General features: G+C 36.8%; 1 protein-coding gene across 3 annotated transcripts in view; it reads left to right on the forward strand.

Moving 5' to 3' along the window:
- Arhgap15 (Rho GTPase activating protein 15) overlaps positions 1–21,507 on the forward strand; it is a 627,570-nt gene that overhangs the window by 361,085 nt on the left and 244,978 nt on the right. For all 3 annotated transcript variants that reach the window (XM_021155710.1, XM_021155709.1, XM_029472910.1), the window contains one exon: positions 3,219–3,341. In XM_021155710.1, the coding sequence (XP_021011369.1) occupies positions 3,219–3,341 (123 nt within the window). The remainder of the gene's footprint in view (positions 1–3,218; positions 3,342–21,507) is intronic.

The following is a 21,507-nucleotide window of genomic DNA, read 5'->3' on the forward strand; positions in this document are numbered from 1 at the left end:
AAAAGTTGTTCAAAACTGTGTTTCTGAAGGGTTACAGCTCTTCTCTCTTTTAGTGACATTTCTGAAGCCTTAACTCTCCTAGAATTTCCAAATATAAAAAAAAGTAACAATGAAAACATGTAATTGTGACATGGGAATACTGCGAGAACAGCAGTTTGGCAGGAAAAAGAAATATTTCAAAATAAGTCCCAAGCAAGCAAAGTTCTGGCAGATACACGATCCTGGATTATATTATCCAAACTGTTAGATTCTGGAAGATTTGGGGTTTTCTTTTGTGGTTCCCATACACTCAATAGAATGGTCATAGATGACTGTCATCCACACTGTGTGGCCCTTCTATTTATTCCTACTCTACTGTGGGAAAAATGTACAAGGGACACCAGTGAACTCAGGAACGGCTAGCCTGGGTAGAATACGTATGTTGAGCTAATGCCTACTGTCACACATAATGCTCTTAAGTGAAGATCACTTGAAAAAGCCACTCTCCTAACACCTTCCAAAGCTCAGGCAGAATCCTAGTGCCTATCTGCCTTAGCACCAATTAAATCTCTGAACTGGCTACGAATCATGTTTAAAGATAGTACTATTTGCTTCTATGTGCAGAAACTTACATTACATTACTGTTTCTTTTTTTCTTTAAGATTCTTGGTATTTGAAAAACTATCCTGTTTGAGCTTCAAAAGAGATATCACCATCAGAGGAAGAATAGGAGGGAAGCATAAAGGAAATGTACATTAGTTCCAGAAACCCTGGAAATCTAGTACAGCCAAGCTAACTCACATGGAGGTGACACTACATAGAATTAGAAGAAATTCCTGTTCCCGTCTGTAAATCAGATTAAGTGCTTTAGAATTCAAACCATATCTCTTTCAGCTCTTTTCATTTTCAAATAAAATATTTAAATGGGAACAAAAAAAAAAAAACCCTGCTCATTGGCTTAACATAAATCTTCAAACTGCAGGAAGTTTCACCCTCAAAAAGTAGTTAAATCTCTGAGGAAAAGAAAAGGCTGAATTCTATTTTTCATAAATGATGGATTATTGTACCGCACTGTGTATTTTCCAGTAAAGTGTCCTTTTATTTGCACTGTGTGATTACAAGTTTCTAAAAGTATGTGTGGGGTCACCGGGTACTGTGGGAAAAGGAAAGGAACACTGTTCTAGGGAGTCAGTAGTGAGATCAGAAGCGAGCTGTCCTGATTATCACAGGCATGTGTTTAAACTTTGCCTGCCTTAATTGCTTATGTTGTATTTACTTAAAATGAACAATTTGGCAAGTTCTTCTCCCTTGACAACAGAAAAGCATAAACTGTTTTATAAGTTTGGCTGTTAAAATCAGATTTGTAAGCCACAATATTCAAAGGCTTTTTTACTGCTGTTTGCAGGGTCCAGTGAAGGACCTGTCTTCATGGCTAGGCGTCTCTTACATTTTTATTTTGTATTTATAGCACCTTCTTTCAAGTTATTTGGTTAATAAAAAGCATGGCATATATGACCATTTTCGACTGAGCTCAACATCTTCATAACTCCCCTCAGAACAAAATGAGCAAAGCGATGATGGTAAGGGCTTTGCAGTCCGACTTGCTGTCTAAGGATGGTTATTTATGGCTTCAGGAAATGGAAGCAGACACTCACGAAGGTCACCATTACAAGCACCTTTGGAATTTTTCTCTGTTAAAAACTGTGTAATCCTACCCATGATGCTGTTAGAATGTGCAAGAAGGAAAGAAGATAAAAACATTTAGAACCCTATTTCCATTTCCCTTACAATCCAATACACCTTACAGACATGTCTCACATGTGGAGCCAGATGGTGGGATTGAAAACAATATAATATACATATATATCTCTCTAATTAAGAATAGTCTCTCTGGAATACCTAGGGGGTTCCAAAAGGATATAACTCACTACATAATTATTTTCATAATGCAGCATTTGTAATGTGTGTGAGCATGTGTGTATGTGTGTGTTGATTTGCAATGAATTTCCTAACCACATCATGCTTACGAGTTCGGTAATGGTTTAAAAAAAAAAAAAAAAGAAAAGAAAAAAAAAAAACCTTTCCTGACCCTACATTTTTTGACATTCTGTCATGGGATGTCTCACATAAACATATAAATGACCCAATTGACTTAGGCAATAATTCTCAATCAGTAACAATTTCACCTCCCTCTGAGGCACATTGGCTATGTGTAGAAGTACTTTTGATCACCTTGCTTTGAGGAAGGGGTACTACTGGCAAAATGTTGGGTAGGGAATTGGGAAACTGCTCACTGTCCTTCACAGTTTATATAAAAACTCTCTATAGCTACAATAGCAATGCTTACCTGGCTTAAAACAGATAGTTGAAAACTGTTAATTTCAGGTACAGTTAAGTATTACGATCTTATTCGATGACTTTGTTCTCAGTTCTATATATAATTGTGTCAAAACGGAAGTAACAGAGCTTTCTCACAGTCGCGTCAAATTGCCATCAGAAATTAATAGTAACAGTCTGAGAGTATGGCTGCACAATAGGCTCAATGGGAGCCGAGAGTGTCTGGGCTACATTGGTCACTGAATCCCAGCCCTTAGTATGGAGTGTAATGATCAGAATGTGTTCTGAGGCTTTTGCTCAGGACTGGATTTGACACTCACTTAACTGAAAATAGAAGTAAGATCTGCAGGCAGAAGAGTAGGAGAACATGGAAATTCCAAAGGAAATTGTACAAATTTGAATGAGAAATGACTAAAAAGAGTAATCACATGAGTTAATATAAAAATAAGAGTAACAACAGTATTTGGGCATGTAAAACTTCCAAAACGCCACCTTATGTAGAAATAACATATAATCAGCATTCGCTGAAATTAACAAAGCTAAACTACTCCTCCAGTTTGGATTATTTTTCTTTGATTCTAATTTTGCTTCTAGATACAAGGATGTCGAATTATCTAGAGGAAAGTTTTCTATGTTTAACATAAGGAAGTAGACATAGTAATGAGTTGTGGCTAGCCCTGTTCCATTTGCACACTGGGTAATAATAGTACCATGTGTCTGGATAGAGAGATTTTACTCCTCTGCCCTACCTTAGACAGCAGAACCCTGCTTGTCATCCCAGTAGTCATTCTGCTATTTCTGTCTTCCATTTGTTCTTGCACAAATTAATAATCATAAACAGAAATGAACCAACCCCCCCCAAACAAAACAAAACAAAACTCTGATTTGTTTTTAATCCCCAGTGTTTCGACTGCACCACAGTGCTTCTGATACAAGTGACAAGAATCGCGTGAAGAGCAGACTGAAGAAGTTCATCTCCAGAAGACCTTCTCTGAAAACTTTGCAAGAAAAGGGAATCATTAAAGGTACCAGACAGTGTTGTTTTGCAGCCTGTTCTGGAACGGAGGAAAATATAGTTGTTCAGAAAAATGACCCTTGAGTAAATAAAGTTGGTGGTGTGACATTAGACAGGAAAGAAATATCCAGTTAGCCTCAGAGGACCTGGCCTCTGCATCGGGGTGGAGAAGTGAGGTCCTCGGACATGGTCTTGGAGCATGACAACTTGTTCCCATGGGCCTGTTGCTGCTCATGTTTTTTGTCCTAGCACAAGTAATATCAATACCCCCCTTTTACTGTCAAGTGTTTCCTGATTTAAATACTGGTGTCTAGTCACTGAAACCAGAGTCTTAGAGAGTGCTAAGAAGAAAGTCAGAGACCCCTAAGGGTGACAGTTTAGTATCAAGCAAGATACAGAGATATCCCTGCAAAGATATCTCAGGCAGAGGGGAAAAAAGTCCTAAACTATGCTACTAAGACTAGAAGGACAGTTCCAAACATCTGGGCATTGTATCTACCACTTAATTCCATTGATACTGTAGAAGTTATGCATTTCCTGAACCTCAGCTTTGCCGTATGTTAAATAGGAATATGTATACATGCCTGGAGAGAGTATTTAGAACACTGTCTAATCAACTTCATTGGATATCCTTCAGTCAGTTCTATCTTTGAGTCCATCCTATAGATGATTCAATCTTAGAAAGACATGTGCAAATTATTAGCTTACTTAAGAGATTCAGAAAAATACATTAGCATCTCACACAATGCCAACTTTTCACAAGCTTAAATTTTATTTATTTATTTATTATTTATTTTTGTGACTTCAGTAAAAGGAACAGCATCTTAGTTTAGTAGCACAATCTGATCAATCTGATTTGGCTCCAATCAGGTGAGCAAATTAGTCTCGACAGTGCCCTCTAGAATGGGCTGAGGGATGAAGCTAATCCTACTGCAGTTATCCTAACTGATGCTTGCCTGTTTTCACATCTACAGCTCCATTGCATTTTCACCATAACTCACCAATGCGTCAGTATTCATTAGCAGAGCTATGGAAAATCTATGTGTAATTCTGATTCGATAAGCTTCCATTGTTGACTTCAGCAGCATCTTTTTTTTCCCCCAAATACAGATGAAGTTATGCAAATGTAGTCACTTCCTGGCTTGTTTCAATTTTATCTATGAACTTTTCTCAGAGACTTTCACTGACATTTTTTTTTTCATCTGGATAAATGGCATTAAACCAAATTTTAAAATATTCAGCACTTCAGCACAATTTCTTATCATAGTTAAGGCCAAGCGTTAGGGAGGAAAGTAAAATTAAAGCTTTCAGTCACTTGAGAAAACTTATATAGAATAAATGATGAATAGTTAAATAGTTAATTTCACCAGTTCAAAAAAAAAAGAAAGAAAAAAACTCTTTCAAGGGGAAGAATATTTAGAAAGAGTGTTAATGATCTCTATAAATGGATCTGCAGTGCATTTAAAAGGGGTGTTTGTATCACGTTCTTTATGCTGACTCTCTAGATGTGGACAGCAGCCTCACAGCCTGAGTTAGGTGAGTTATACTCCCTCCTTTGTGGTTCTCCAGACTCAGCGTAGATTGCTCAGGACCCTTGTCATTTTTCAATGTTTTCTCACTTACATTTTTGTTTCTAACGGTGGAGGGGAGTGAGCTCTGAAATTAGCCAACCCTGACTGTGAGGACAGAAAGGAGAGTGCCTTATAGACTGTGGCATTCACCATGGTATCCACGAAGCATACACAGTCACAAGCCCCTTATGCAAACTGTATGGTTTGGAGCCATGATCTGATTGCATAGGCCAAAATCTCTATCTGGAAAGCCACTTGATAGGGCTGCGTTTTATAATATTATAACATAGCTCTGGAGGAAAATATAATGATAGCAAATATAAAATGGCGAGCAACTGGATAACCTCTGAAATTGCCCAAATCTGTTCACATTACCTAAGAAAGGAGGAGCCATTTTCAGAAGTATGAGTTTGCTACAATGACTATCTCACTGGGCACACAACTTGAATCAGCTGAACATGTGGTTGGGAGTGAGAGGCACGTTTTGGGGTAGGAGATGTGTTTGTACATGACTGCAACTCATTTATGGAACTGAATAGCTCCTTAGTTTCACCCAAGGTTCTCTATTGTACTCTTTCAAATAATAGTATTGATGTCCATGAATAGGACATAGTTGGGTTTACAGTGTTTAGAAAAGGTAACAATTGCTTGATTTTTGTGCTTTTGTTGTTTCATTTAGGAACAACCAATATTTCCTGGTATATAAATAATAGAACTATGTGCTTAGAAAATAGTTTTATTCATCTTACTATGGATAGAATCTAAGTGAAATTAATAACATACTACCTCTATGTTTAATTATTAGTATATGAATCTATTTAAAGATGTAAAGATAGCAGAGGGAACTCAGAATGTGTGTCACTAAGCCATGTTTCTAACTCCGCTACCACTTTGCTCTTAAAGAGATACCACACTGGTTTCTATGCACAGGAATTCTGAAGCTGGGCTCCATATCTCTGCCACTGCTGTGAGACTAGTGTAGTGCAGACTAGTTTGCCAACATCCTTCAAATCTTCAATAGTGACTAGTCTCTCAATGTCTTTTGTATCTGTAATGCTGTGGTGTCTTTATCATTCTTAAAGTTCTTAAAGAATGCATGACTGATGGATTCCACCATGTATGATGTCCTTCCTTCCCAAGGTTAAGTTTGACCAGTTAAAATCAATCTCATTTCATTGTGACATTTTTTTGGGCAGATACCTCCCACAAGAGTTCTCTGCTTTTTTGTCTTGCCATCTTGGGTCTTATCTCATTAACCTGTCTCTCTGTTCTATTCTATCACCCTTGCTTTCTTAAATTCATATAGGATCCTCTTCTTGGAATGGTTTGTTCCAGTCCCATTACCTTCTGATTTTCTCTAAGTGCTCTGTGCTATCTTTGTTCTCCTGGAAACCTCATGATTCCTCCCTCTGATTATAATTCTCTTTGTTACTATAAAACAGAAATCATTAACTCACTTAGAACACTCGAGAATTTGATCATCTTAAAAGCATCTTCAATATATCTACCCTTATTTGGTTTTGCTTGATTGTCTCTTTGCTTTGTAAAGAACTCAGATTTCCACCAATCAAACTAGGGCAAGGTTTTGAATTGGTTTGGTTTGGTTGTGGGATGTGTGTGTGTGTGTGTGTGTGTGTGTGTGTGTGTGTGTGTTTGTGTTAGTATGTTGCTTGGTATCAAAGCCCAGAGCCGCCTTCATACTGTGCAAACTTTATTACAAAGTTCTAGCCCTCAGCTAATGCCCTCATGCTGTAACAGTAGTTCAGTTGGGTATAAAATTTCACTGTTTAGATGAGACAAAATTAAATGTTCTGCTTTTATAATTTATTGCATTTTTATACAAGAATGAGTGCTTTTTTCTTTCTCAAAATTGAATCTTATGTTGATATTCTGTGTTTAAAGTTTATAAACATAAGAATATATATAGATGACAACATTTAACTAATTTATCCTGCTCAGCACTTAATCCCAAGAATAATGGTTCCTTTCAGTTTTCAAATGCTTTTTCCTTAACACATTCCTCCCAAGTGCGACCTACTCCTCTTTTGAGTTCTTCTTTGTATCACTATTTGATGACTGGAATGAATTGTTTCCCAATCTTAATTTTTCTCCTCTTCTTAAAGAATTCTCAGCTTTATCCCTCAGCCATTATATTATATGTTTGATAATAATTCTTTTTCTAGTTCTCTCTGTGTGTGTCTCTCTGTGTGTCTTTGTCTCTGTCTCTCTCCTTTCTATATATCTCATTCTGCCCCACATTATCAGAGCAAAACTTCCTTGCTCACTCTGCTCTAGTCAGGAACAGCTCTAGCACTCAGTATGTGCCTGTTTACTGGGTTAGAACTATGCATGTGGGTATGCTTTTCCTTTAACTTACATCAAGACATAAACTATAATTTTTCTGTTGCTTTGGGGTTTTGATTTTTAATTTTAAAATATTGTCTTTCATTCCTGGGGACATCTGTTCCATTTCGTGTCCTTTATTTATTCATTGTATTTCTATCAAATCAATCACTTGGCTCAAACATCTGACTAATCTCTTAGGAAGGCAAAAATACTGAGCACACTTCAAGAAAAGTGTGCTGAGAACTGGGTTAATGCTGTTGGTTCTATTTAGTTCATAATCTTTATTTATAAGTTGACATGTGATTGTTTCTTTCCCAACCACATTTATTTGCATCATGTCAGATAACTTCAGGTATATTTAAGTAATTACCTAAGCACAACGAATTTCTAAGATTTTTGTCAGAGAGGAAAATGTCTTTGAAAAACTATAGTACTTTTGTAAAATATGTTATTCATATTGAGAAATAAAGAAATACTCAACAGTCACAAAACAAATACAGGTCATCAGTCCTGTGCTTCCACGTTGTATTTATAAATAGTAAAATAAGTGAGTTAAAGAACATATTTTTAAACATTTTTCTGAACTTATAGATAACAGAATAACCTCATTATCATGCTGTTACTTTAAGAAGATATTTATCTGAGCATTAGTGTGATGCAGCTTTCAGCAGAGACAAGCTCATCTTTGCCACCCCTCACTGTTGGGCTGAGAATAATTGTACTTGGATTTATACACCAGGGCGTGGGTCTGTCGTTACTTGGGCATGAAGCACTCTCACTGCTTCCACAATATGCACTAATGTGCTTAAAAATATCTTATAAATCTTCTTTTCGTCAAACTTCTTTATGGCTCATAATTGAACTGTGATCCTTACATGTGAGCTATGTCATGATTTAATATTAGCCAAATTAATAGCCAACCTTAAGCTTCTTTATCTTGGCCTACAAGCTTCCTAGTCCCTTTGCATTAATAGGTCCTGGGCAGTTTCTGTTATTTAAAGGCTCTTAGGAGTAAATGTATTGATAATAGAGTAGCACATATCTAGCTTTCGTTCAATAATAAAATGCTGGTCACCATGGGAGATGGAGAAATCCTGGAAACCATGCACCTGGTAGCCTGTGTCTTTTAACAGCCTGTTAGCTAGGGAGGAAATGATACAGGTCCTATGAGATATTAAAAACAGATCAAATTTGGGACAACGAAAGAAAATGAGATCCAGAAAGGGAAATATCTAGTTAGAGAACAACGACGAGCCAGTAGAACAAATTGACTTGCTTGTTTTTCAAGGATTTATTTTCTTATGCAAAAAGACCTTTCTTACGGATACTATTCAGAATGTACTATTATCTGAGAAAATTATATATAGTATGTATATGTGTGTTATATACATATATATGTTATGTTGTTTTATATATTCATTTATATATAATTGACATAACATATATAAAACATATATATGTATAACATAAATGTATGTAATATACACAAACACACACATATCATCATCATCATCATCCCTCCAAATCCATGAGCTGACCCTATATAAATGGGTTTGGCCAAAAATGAATTGAAAATATTAGACAAAAGTGACATTTGGCTTGTTGCCAATGATCCCCAAGCCTCATGCCCTGACAGAACACATTGGTATTATATCTAAAATTTTGACATTTATTCTATAGGGTTAGTAGAATTCTAGTAGCAATTAGAAATATTGTATTTGAGCCTTCCATGAGGAAGAATGTCAGGTTTCTGCTAAGTAAGAAACAGAAAGGCTGACAAGATGTTTCAGTAGTTAAGGGCACTGGGTGTTCGTCTAAAGGAACCAGGTTCAATCCCCAGCAGCCACATGGTGACTTACAGCCACCTGGAACTGCAGCTCCAGATGATCTGACACCTTCTTCTATTCTCTAAATGAATTGCATACTTATGACACACCGACATACATGTAAGCAAAACACTCCCACACATAAAATAAAAAGAAATACATTTTAAAAATAAAAGAAGTTAAAGATTATGATCAAAAAAGGACACAATAGTAGGTAGTGGTATGCTTGGTTCATGTTGTAAATGTATGTCATGTTTTAAGCATACACTGTACACTGCTATACACTGACTCAAAGTGTGTGTGTGTGTGTGTGTGTGTGTGTGTGTGTGTGTGTGTGTTCATAATTAGAACAACCCATCGTTCTACAACCCAACTGGGTAACACTCTCCAAAGTATGCTCTTGACTACTTGCAGAAGACCAAAAATTAGGCTGATATTTCTTACAGGTGTCAGAAGGCTGCTGCCCTCCAGACAGGTAGCTCATGAATATTTTATGCCTCTCATTGTGTCCTAAATCTTTCCTTTCTGAAACGACATGTGGCCTTTGTCAGTGTGCAAACTCCCCTGTTACTGTTACTCGTTTCCCATGGCCTCTGTGGGCCTGTGGAAGAAAACATCCAAAACCAGTTGTAGATACTTAGTTTCTCTCCTGTAAACTTTATAATTCTCTTCTCCATACAAAGTGATGGTTGCTGACTTTATTTTGCCATGGAGTAGATAATTTCAGGAGATTGAAGCATACTTTTATTCTGATCTAGAGAATGAACAGCTCTAGAAATAATGTTTTATATGCAGCCAGACAGCTGGATTTGCCATGTTTATGAGAACTTGGATCTACCCGTTCCTTATGCCTGTTGTAAGCAGGATTTAAGAATCTATAGCATGTGTATATGGAGTTTGTTTCTAAGAATCATCCACACCAGAGCTCTCACAGCAAGTATCTCATCAGGGACAATGTTCAGCAGATGTGCTAGACTGCTACAAGCAAAGAAGTATTGATGGCAACATTTCATCTTGACATATCCTAAGATTAAGGGAGTGTTCTCAGTATCTTTTACCATCACTGACAGTTTGGCTTACAAACACCCCCAATTTCATATCTATAATAAATCACCATATCTATAATACATCACCAATACCCCATAAATTTCCAAAACAAAAATAACCTACATCAGAATACTACACACACACACACACACACACACACACACACATTTAGTGATTTTAAATTAACCACCCTCAGGCCATATGTAGTGGAGATTGCTCTTGGTCCCTGAAGCTGTTATGAGAGGCTTTTATGGGAGACTCATTTCAGCCCAGGAGCTCAAGACCAGCCTGAGCAACATGGTGTTAACCAGCCTTAAAGAGAAAATAAGTCAACGAGCTCCTATAAAGTCCATTCATTAAGAGAACAGCTCCAATCACAGATTTGATGAGAGAGAGAGAGAGAGAGAGAGAGAGAAGAAAAGGGGAAAAATCTCTTTTCCTGGATTTTTATTTTTGTCTGTGGGAGGAAGGGAGGAGGTTTGATGAGAATTTGAATAATCACAATTAGCCATCTCTTCATGGCCGCCAAACTGCAATATGGAGAGGTGTATCTCTCCGATTTTCTTTGAAATGATCTGTGTTGCTCCAAGTATGTTTTATCAAAGCATTTTCTGAGGCAACAGATCGGAAAACATAAACTTTATGTAGCATTGCTCCTCCTCAGTTATGTCTCTTTAATATGTTCTTTCTTTTTGAAGATAAAAGTACATAAAAGAGTTCTGGGAAAGCAGCTAAATGTCATAAACACCCTTCACTCCCTCCCCCAGGGCTCCATAGCCCAAAAGTTAGAAATGGTTTGATGGAAGTGGTGACTGCCTTGATCTTATTGGAATGCTCCGCCTTCATTGTCGTCTTCTGTCTGCAAGAGGCAGATCCTGACTTGCAGTCACTCCTGGGAGGGAAGGAGTTATTTCTGGCAGCCATGTTTTCCAAACACAACATTGAGACACATGGCCTGACAGTGACATAATATTTGAAGTAGAGGTCGTGCTCAGAGACCCAGAACATATGCCTATTTCCCTATAGAAAGCAGGCATTTAAGACACTTTCTAGATTTTTCGTCAAAAGAGGCACATTTCTTCATCCTTTATTCTCATTTTTTAAAACATTACCTACCAATCACAAAAGTGACCAGCTTTCCCTTGAAAGTGTTTCTGTGGGTGCTTAAAAGCTACCCGTTGACAACAGACAGAACTGAACTCTTAGCCATCAAGAAAGAAATGCAAAGCAGACTGCTGAACATATTATGAATATATTGCTCCCCTTAAAGATGCTAGCTGGTTTTTCACACTGGAGTATTGACTAACTGTCTGTGCTTGATGTATGCTTTACCAGCCCGTGCCGACTTATGGTTAGAGCTTAACTTGTTAGCTCTGCCTTTGCAGCCCATTCAGAATAACTACAGATGCCTGGAGATATTAAAATTGACTGCTCAAATGGACTCGGTGTGGGAGTTTCATTGGTTTTAAATTGATAACAGCTGAAAGAGTGCATGATTAAAATGTACACAGGCATAGGACATATGAACTCTTAGGGAACAGACTCCAGTACTGTGGGAAAAGGTTTTTTTCTTTCTTTTTCTATTATACTTACTTTTAGGCAATCTTTGTCCAAATTTTTAAATTGAAAAAAAAAATTCAGACTCTTAAAGAAGAAATAATTCTGAATAAACTGACTTATATTTTATACAGTGGGTTTCTAGTTCGTAGGGAAGGTTTAAGTTAAGTAGCATTCCAGAAGGTGGTAATTGTGTCCGACTTCCCAGGCATTTGAGTTAAATAACCTGTACAGGAAGCATCAACTGTCATAATAGAAGAGTTGGAATGCCGTGTATATCTCTCTTTTCAACTCATAAAAACTGGAGCCCCCAAGTGCCTTATCACAGATAATTCAAACAAAGTCTCATCCTCTCTTCCTTATTCCCTTGGGAAATGTTATTATTGTTTTCATTATTTAAAAGTATGTTCTAAATATATATTTTCAAACAAGGAGAAAAAATAATGTGGAAGAGGAATAAGATAACTTTTTCTTCCTCCTAAAATTAGCTATCCCTTATACAACACAAGTTCTACTGGATGCATTTGTACAATTTAATAGTAGCTGGGGGAAAGACCCACTAAAGTAAAGAATTCAGAAATATTTGGAGTTTATAAGAAATATCTGTTTATAATATAAGCCTTCTATAACTCATATTTTTCCCAAGGCCAGACATTTTTTGTAAAATTTTTTGTATTAACTATGTTCTATCTTCAAATATCTCTGCTATTTTAGCATTGATATTCCATTAAAATGTTCTGTGCACTTCCTAGGCTAACTGAGAAAGCATTTGGGTTGGCTGAGGAACTAGAAAGTTGAGTGACATATACCAAACCCACTTTACTATTTTGAGATAAAATCTAAATCACTGTGCTCATTAGCATATTCCCAATTTTACACCAGTCATTTGCCTAGTTTTAAACAATACTTTCAAATATTTTGGGCAATAATATTAGAAGAGAATTATACATAAGCTTGGACATGCACAAAAACCAAATATAAATTATGTTCTAATTTAGGAAACAAAATGAACCATGAATGTTTTGGTCAATCTGTGCAAGAAAATCTGACATGTATTTAATTCTTAAACTTTATTTAGAAGTATGATCTTCATTCTATTTACTTATTGAATTTTGCCCAAATTATAGTCTCTATGGCTGTAGACAAATCATAAAACTGCCTAGCTTGACACCTTCCTGAGAGCCACACAACTGCTGGATTGTGCTTTTGTTATGGTAGCTTGTGCACATAGACATCTTTCATAAGAACCTACTGCCAGGACTGTTGTTTCCATAGGAGATTGATGCCCCTAAAAGCAGAGCAAAAGATAAATTCCAATAACTTTTGAAGCTTGTTGAGCTCCAATACTTTAATGATTTTCTTATCTAACCACATTAGACAGGAAGGAAATTTTAGAGGAGATGTCATCCAAGTTAAACACATGGGAAGGCCATTAACTAGAATATATCAGTTCTAACATGTCCCTTTGAACTTATAACTCAAATTCATAGGAGAAAAAGAAAAGATAGAGTGGGAAGAGGCCTGCCCTCAGTTAACCTCACAATGAAGGAATTTATCACATGACTAGAGGCTGGGAAATAACAAAGTAGATGGTCTGAAAATAATGTCCAAAGGATATCTTCATATTGTAAGATTCCAAATAAGCTAAATGCCAGAAAAGCCATTACCCCTGAACTCCCTCATACATCGTTCTGTGAAAGAGCAGAATACTGTGATGTCCACGTTTCAAATGCACTAAGGCTTTAAGAATGTTCCAATTTTCTATCTTAAAAACTAATTAGCATACTCTGTTTAATATTATGTAAAAGGTTTGACAGGACCTCATTTAGTGTTGTTTTAGAGACAAATAACATGTCAAAAGTAGAAAGACTTTCCATGTTGTAGTCAAAGACATTTATCAATTCCCACGATCAGTAGCTACAGTGTGAACTTTATCAAAAGTCCAGATGAAGCCTCTGTTGGTGGCCCAGATATGAGTCTCCAAGTAGTCTATAGTCTACTATAGACATGACCATTGACCTTCAAATTCATGTACAGACATGAAACTTTGGCACTCATCTGAGACTTGAAATTAAGAATCTGTATTGGCTAATCAGACATCCCCTCTAAAGTTCCTAAGTAGCCTCTATTAGGAAAGGCCTGAGCCTACTACCCCCATTATAACCAGACTTGAGACAAAAACTCAAAGAACATCTAAGAAAATATTCAACTCTTTCTTGAACAACAGTGATACTTATTCACAAAGATTACACTAGTTTTGTAGTATTAGATACACTTGAAATAATTACATATTTAAACATCGTTTTCTCTTCTTGAGTGTGAGAACTGGTATTGTGCTAGGTAATGGTGAGATCCATGCTAGCCAAGACTCTTGCTATACTAGTCAGAGTACAATCCTTTTCTATTTATTGAGAAAAACAGTGCATTATGAACCATCAGGAATAATGAAGTTTAAAATAGAATTGAAGTCTAGTTTTGTCTTTACTGCTTACATGTTTTGTAAATTTGGGCAAGGTGATGAAATTATCTGTCTTCACACATTCCTAATAATATCCCTTAGGCTTGTTGACATTTTTATAAAGAGCAATTACTGTAACAATTACTGATTGCTAATTGTATACTCTATTTCTAACTCTCATCTTATCAGTGTATAGCATTCTCCTGATCATAGAGAACACACTCTGCATTTGTCAAAACAGATTGATCTTGGTACAAGCTCTGTGACTTTGCACTAATTAAGTCAGTGTCGTCAACATCTGTGTACCTAGCTCTGTGCTCAGTCAAGGGATGGGCTTCAATGTCCTTCTGTTTGAGTTTTGATTGCCATTTATATTGTCCAGTGACTACACACACACACACACACACACACACACACACACACACACACACATTGTGTTACTAGAGGATATATGCTTCCATAATGCTCCTGAAATGTGAGTGAGAAAGATAAATGTGCAAAAATATGGTGTGATATATCAAATGATATATAGAAGCATTCCGGTAACAAATTTGGGGGAAATTATAAGCAGAAAATAGGGGGAAGATGATTGGTTCCTTTATTCTCTGGTCTTTAGGCTGCATCTATGAGTTGAGGTATTTGGACTTAGGAGACATTCAAACTGTGCAGCTTTAGGAAATTCTGGAGGACACAGAGATTGGTTGGGATAAAATGATGAGAATTTGATGGCAACAGTGGCTCGTTGTAGGTATTTGAACTGCCCTAAGCTAAGCAATTTGCATGAAACGTTTATTTGTGAATTTTTTCTATTCATTAAAAAAATAATAAACATTTATTTACTTTAAAAGATTTACTGAGGACCTATCGTGTACCAAGCAGTATGTAAATAATTGGGGTCACAAAGACGAGAAAATTGTGGCTCCCTTCTGCCAAGTGAACTTCTTTAGTCCTGCTACAGAGATTATTCAGTCTCCAGTTTCATATTAGCCAACACAACCATCCCCTCTAGAGGGCTGATGGAAAGACATCGGAAAGAGAGATTGTTGAACTGCTTGCACTGGGTGATGTGATCTAGATTTGTTTGGTTTTTGCAAAATCCTAACAGAACTGTGTGAATGGCTATCTCCTGTAGAAACAAAATTCCTCAGTTCTTAATAGGAGTGCGGGAGTACATTGCCTAGAATAAGGTATATGATATAGCCCTCCTGCCCTTTGATTTTGTTTTGTTTTGTTTGGTTTGGTTTGGTTTGGTTTGGTTTGGTTTCTTTTTGACACTGTTCTCCATACACTGCCCGAAGAAAGCATATCTTGAAAGTTAGCTGTTTCCCTGCCTAGAGCAACTGTGCTTGCAGAAGCTTCCAGGTAGCGATGCTCAGTTCCTCTTGCTGCTCCTATACTCAACAGAGTACGCAAGATGACTGTTCTTTGCTCTTCCTCTATGCAGGTGTTAGATAGTTTTCAAAGACCTAAAGCATCACTTTGTGAATCTCACAAGGTGAAAAACAAACAAACAAACAAACAAAAAACAAAACAAAACAAAAAAACCCGCTCATTCCTTTGTGTCTGCGGCTGTTTCCTTAACAGAATTCATTCCTAGCCCCTGGATATAGCTGTAGTACATGCATCCTTTGCCCTCTCTTAGAACTTTAATTGACCTCAGCAAGTTCACAAACAGTACTTCGGCTAAAATCAACCCTTATGGGAAAACATAAAGGTCATAGACATCATTCTCCCTGTTCAAAAGACACTTCCAACTGAAGTCTCCATCCCACTTCTATAGCACTTTCACATCCCAGTAAGAAATCCTGTTGCCTGAGTCTGAAGAGCAGCCTTGACCCAGAAAATGTGCAAGATACAAAACCTCTTACAATAGGTTGCCTAGTTATACTGTTTTATGGGTAAATTTGGGGTAGGTTAGGTGTTTAAGAAATGTCTTTGAATTGTCAATTTCTGCAGTGAAAGCTGAAAAATGAGAAACAAACAGTATTTGACTAGAAATCCCCCAAAAGAAAACTTATTTGAGAATGCTAATTTATAATCATAATCTCTTCCTTCCAATTACATTGCTGAAATGGAATTTCCACTTATTTACACAGAATAACTAGTGAGCCACATTGCTCAAACAACCTACTAAGAATGGGAATTTCTAAGCATAGCTTACACTCAACCTACCAAGCTACCCAATGCTCCACAGAGCCACATGACTCTCAGGCTCTTAATATGGTTTATTATAAAATCCTTTACCTGCCTCAAAGCACTTCTCATCAAAGCCACTTCTAAGCCAAAGCTGAGGACTAAAGAATGCCTTTAACAGAATCCTAAAATAGCTTTTAACCCGGGGCTGAGAGAGAAAGTGCTTTTAACCTAAAGTGCTTTCCTCTTAGGTACTTCAGCGCATACCTAGTGCTCAGCCTTAGTGGCTTGAAGAACACCCTTAAGACCCAAATGAAAGAGACTCCATTATAGATATTCAAACCTGTTATATTAATACATTACAAGCAATATTTGAAATCATTAAGCAGTTTTACTCCTACTGACTTTGAGTCTTTTCTTATTGAACTCTACATTCATGCAAATAAATTGAAGTCTTTACCACTTGGGATTCTAACAAATCTATGCTGATATTAGAGAGAATACAGCCTTCTTACCTAGAGTTTGCTTAATTCTGCAGTAAAATGTCTGTGCTTTCCCCAACCAAAAAGAATCTTTTGATTCTTAATCACTGGATAATGTTTTCATCTTTAGTCTCTATTAGTTGGCCTGAAAAGATAAATTTTTTAGAATTAGTTCACTTAATTTGCCCAAATTTTATGCACCACATTCTTTCCTTATTATTGTAATTATTTATAATTTATAAATAAAACTTAAACTTTATTTATTTCAAGTGTATAAAAATTATAAATAAAATTATTTATCACACAGTAGTGTCTAACCTCAATAAATCATCCCTTTCTAGTTAAAGAACATGATACCTGATGATAAACTTAACTGGACATGAATTATTCTAAGCTTCATGATTGAGCAAGCAAGTTCTGTTAATGTCTATTGAAAGAGTATAAAGATTTGGTAAACAAATATTGTAGAAGATAGAAAAATTTGACCCACTTGAATTTTTATAAACAATCCTCTTTCTATTGTTGATTGTTTCCATAATTCTAAGGTGGTGAAGCTGAGCATATGAAAAATACAAAATATAGTCGACTCCCGCTGCTAGGAAACACACCTTGCTAAACAACTATCTGTTTATATCAATCATCTAAAACTCACGCAGTGAATTAAGGTTTATTTCCCCCAGTGTCAATTGACAATGTCCTGTCTTTGGATTTAAATCACTTACTTTTATAAAATATTTTTCTTGTATGCGTTTATCTTTCATTCCTTAGTGAATTGATTTGGTGACTGGAAATACCTAATGCATAAGTATAATAATTTAATACATGCATATAAAAACAAGAGGAGAAGGCTGCAGTTATCTTTTCTGACTATGCAACATCTCTGTTACTTTGAACACTAGTTTTTCACTTAGTGAACTCTTGAGTTTCTTTTACACTTTCAGCTGAAAGTCACCAACACTGTGAAACTATCCTTGTATTCTTTCCTCTCGTTAATTCCAACTTCTCTTCTCAAAGCTATTGTCATATTATCATATCATCCTTCTAGACTCTGGGCTTCGAACTCAGACACCATCTTATTCATCTCTGTCCATCCTGGGTACACATTGCCTAGGCTGAGACTAGGAACTCAGGTGAGTGGGCATCTCTTTGGTGAGTCTTGCTCTTCTCATCCTTGTTTCTTGGCTATCTTTTCTCTATTCTTCTTATTCTCCAACTATTGGACACTGTTCAAACATTCTGGGGCTGAAATATTCCATCCCTGTGGCTTCTAATTCCATCAGTAGGTTGATATTCTCCAAACTTAAAACGTCAGCCTCACACTCCAGACTTGCATATTCAAATGTCTATTTGACATCTTCCTGGGTGCTTGGTAGACATCTCAAATTTATCCAGAGCAACCCTTGATTCCCTGGCTCCCACGTGTTCTCTATTTCAGGAAATACCACAGCCATGTGCCAGCTGGAGTCACCCTCCACTCTAACTTTGTCTCTTTCACTTCCATCAGCAAATCCTGCCTAAAAATATATTCTAAATTAAACCACTTTTAGTCACTTCCGTTATTACCATCCTTATCCAAGTTCCATCCTCTCCCTGGGGAATATGTCACCAGCCCCCTGCCTGGCCTCTCTGTTTCTCTGCTTGACCCTCTTAAATTTAGTCTCTGCACAGCAACTGCTCCAAGGAATCATTTAGAGATGTAAATCATACCATTCATCCCCTGCTCAACCATCTTCAATTCCTTAGCATAAAACTATATTCAAAGTTATGTTTAGTGTCCTCTCATGACCTATGTGTTTCTACCTGCCTTGGCCCATTGTTTCCATTTCCTCAGCATTGTCCTGCTTCCTGGTCACCCTGTGTCAGCCAGTCAACCCTCTAAGCCATCGGTTCCTCCAGAAGCTTTCTGTGTTTTCTCTTTCCCTGTATGTTTACATTGCTCAGTTCTCTCAAAAGACATTCATTCAGAGATGCCTCCCTTGGATGTATCACCAGTTCTACTGTTGCTTGTCTGTTACTGACTTCATATTATGTATTAATGTGCTTATATTTTCCTTTCTACACACACACATGCACACATACACATATGTGTGTATGTATATATATATATATATATATACACATATATGTATATGTGTATATATATATATATATATATATATGCTATGTAATGATATACCTTTTTACTGTTTCTGAAAGACATTGACAAAATCTTGAATGGATACTTTGAATGGGTGAAATGATATCATATAAAAATTATTTTGTCATTCTCTCTACTGTTGTGATTCAGAGTGTGTTTGAAGGGGGAAGAGTTTGGTACAAGCAGAGAGTATGGGTCAAAGTTGCTATCTAAAACAAACAAACAAACAAACAAACAAAAAAGAATTCCATGCTCACTGTCCTAATGGGTTGGTAAGTTGAAGAAACTAATTTCCTTCTGGCTGCTGAACACTCTTGGAACATCCCATTTCACCAAACAGGAAAAAAAAAAAAAAAAGCACAGTTGGGGAGTAATTCCATACAAGCTTAAGTGAATAGGACCTCATACAAGGGCACCCGCCATGGATCTGTGGGAAGTAGACACTCCTAGAAGCCTAAAAAGGGAAAACGAAAACTGTATAAGGTACAGGGAAGAACACTGCATTTCCATCTGTGTGGCAGCTAGCTTTCACCAAAATACACCCTTGCTCTGCTCCTGTCAAACAATGCTACTGCAACGACAGTCAGCTGTCCATCTTCAAACAAAATCCTCATCCCCACAGATTGGAGATCGCTGCATTGTCTAGGCAAATCTCCAGGTCAGTCCTCCCACGGTGGATGCTGCTATTGTCTACCATAGAGCTATGAGGTTTAGTAAAGTAAAATGGACATGAAGGAACAACGTGAATGATCTAGCAGGAGCAAGGTACATGCATAGCATTTGGAAATGCCTGCTTCTTTACAGTTTAAAATACTGAAAAGTTGGAAGCATCCATTAATATTCTTGTACTTGCCTCTTATGTCAAAAGTCATAAGGCAATTAGAGGTTCACTATATGCTAGAGGTTCAGCAGAAAATAAATGTTTTGTATTTATAGACCAAAAAGCAGTTGCTTATACTTTTAATCAAAGCCATAAGGTTTGCAAGAAAATGAAGCACTTTCTGAAGCACTAAAGAGATATGTGGTAGTACACTCATCTTCTAGCACTAGATAGACATCTGTATTCCATGCAGACATAAACTCCAGTCAAGTGCTCATTCAAATCACCTGCCTTCCATACCATCTCAGTAAAGCTTAAAGAGTTCTGAGTGATGTGTAAACATGTCATTTTGTATTTGAGGAGAAGAACATGAAGCAATTGTAAGAATTGAGCTAAAAGAGTTATAAAAAATGAACAGTGACTGCCTAAACATGAACTGAACAATGATGATACCAATAGACATGTCAAAGCATGCAGAGGGATGTTCACAGGCCTCGCCACTACATGGAGAACTACAGGCAACTGAGGAATGCAGAGTGGAAGAACAGTGCTCTACAGAGAAGAGCACACCAACTGGTTATCTAGTATCAAATGGTTAGCCCAGAAAACATACATACAAGGAGCGTTAAGCAACATGCAACTTCATAGGGTATATTTAGAAAGATATATGTATATACACATGCATCTATGCATGCAATTACAGTTAATAAAGAAAGCCTCCATGCATTTGAGAAATATCCAGAAGAGGTACATGGGAAGGTTTAAAGGGAAAAGAAAAGGGATTAATATTGTAAATATTATTATAATCCCAAAAATAAAAGAAAATGGAAATATTAAAATAAAGAATTCATTTAAACTGCTAAAATTACACGATAGGATATGATATATATATTTCACTAACCCCTTCATCTCCCGATGGCAACATATTAAAGATTATCTGCCTGCATGTGACATTTTTGAGAAAAATTCAAGTGAATGTGACCTTCTTTGAAAGCAAAGAGGGCTCCATGCTTTCTTTCCCTTCATATATTGTATTGCATGATCTCTGTCACTGAAGCATCCTTTACTGAAACTAAGGTCATTGAAATTTGATGTTTCTACACTAAGGTTAGTGTTACTGCTGGTGTATAAACATGATATTTCTCTGGCTTCATATTTGATGATCCCTCGAGCATTTGTTCCCAAAGCAGCTCTAAGCCTAGTCCCTTAGACTATATTCAATTTGTTCCTTCCATCTCTACTCCTCAGTCTCTTAGATAAGAATCCATTTTCTTAATATAAATACAGTGTTGTATACTTCTCAATCGTGGACAGCTGACCACCTCAATGGATACACCCATTTCTACAGTCATCATCTGCTTAGTTTCAGAGCTGGGCAGTTCAGCTTGCTTTTCACACTTCTTGACTCTCTCTCCACTCCTCACAATGTGTCATCCTCTGTGCTTTAGTGGCTTGCCCTCCTGAAAACAGAACATCATTTTGAATAGTGTGAGGAGACTGTCTTCTAAGTAAATGATGGCAACACTGTCACATTATTTGAACATTTAACTGCATGTATTGAGTGGTTCTCCTCATAGTTTTGATTCATTTGGAATATAGCTGACAAAGAACCCATTACTGGGTGTTCTTCCCATAATTTGTCAAAAAAATATACAGCAGCAAGGAAGGAGAATGAAGCTAATTTGTAGTCTGGGGGACTTAACCTGGTTATGCTGATGAACTATCTAAATCGGTCAAAAGTTTGAGAGCTTAAAGATTAAAGCCCACCATTCTCAAGTTAAACTCTAATTCATTATGTA

The sequence above is a fragment of the Mus caroli genome, chromosome 2 (genome assembly GCF_900094665.2).
Source record: "Mus caroli chromosome 2, CAROLI_EIJ_v1.1, whole genome shotgun sequence".
NCBI lineage: Eukaryota > Metazoa > Chordata > Mammalia > Rodentia > Muridae > Mus > Mus caroli.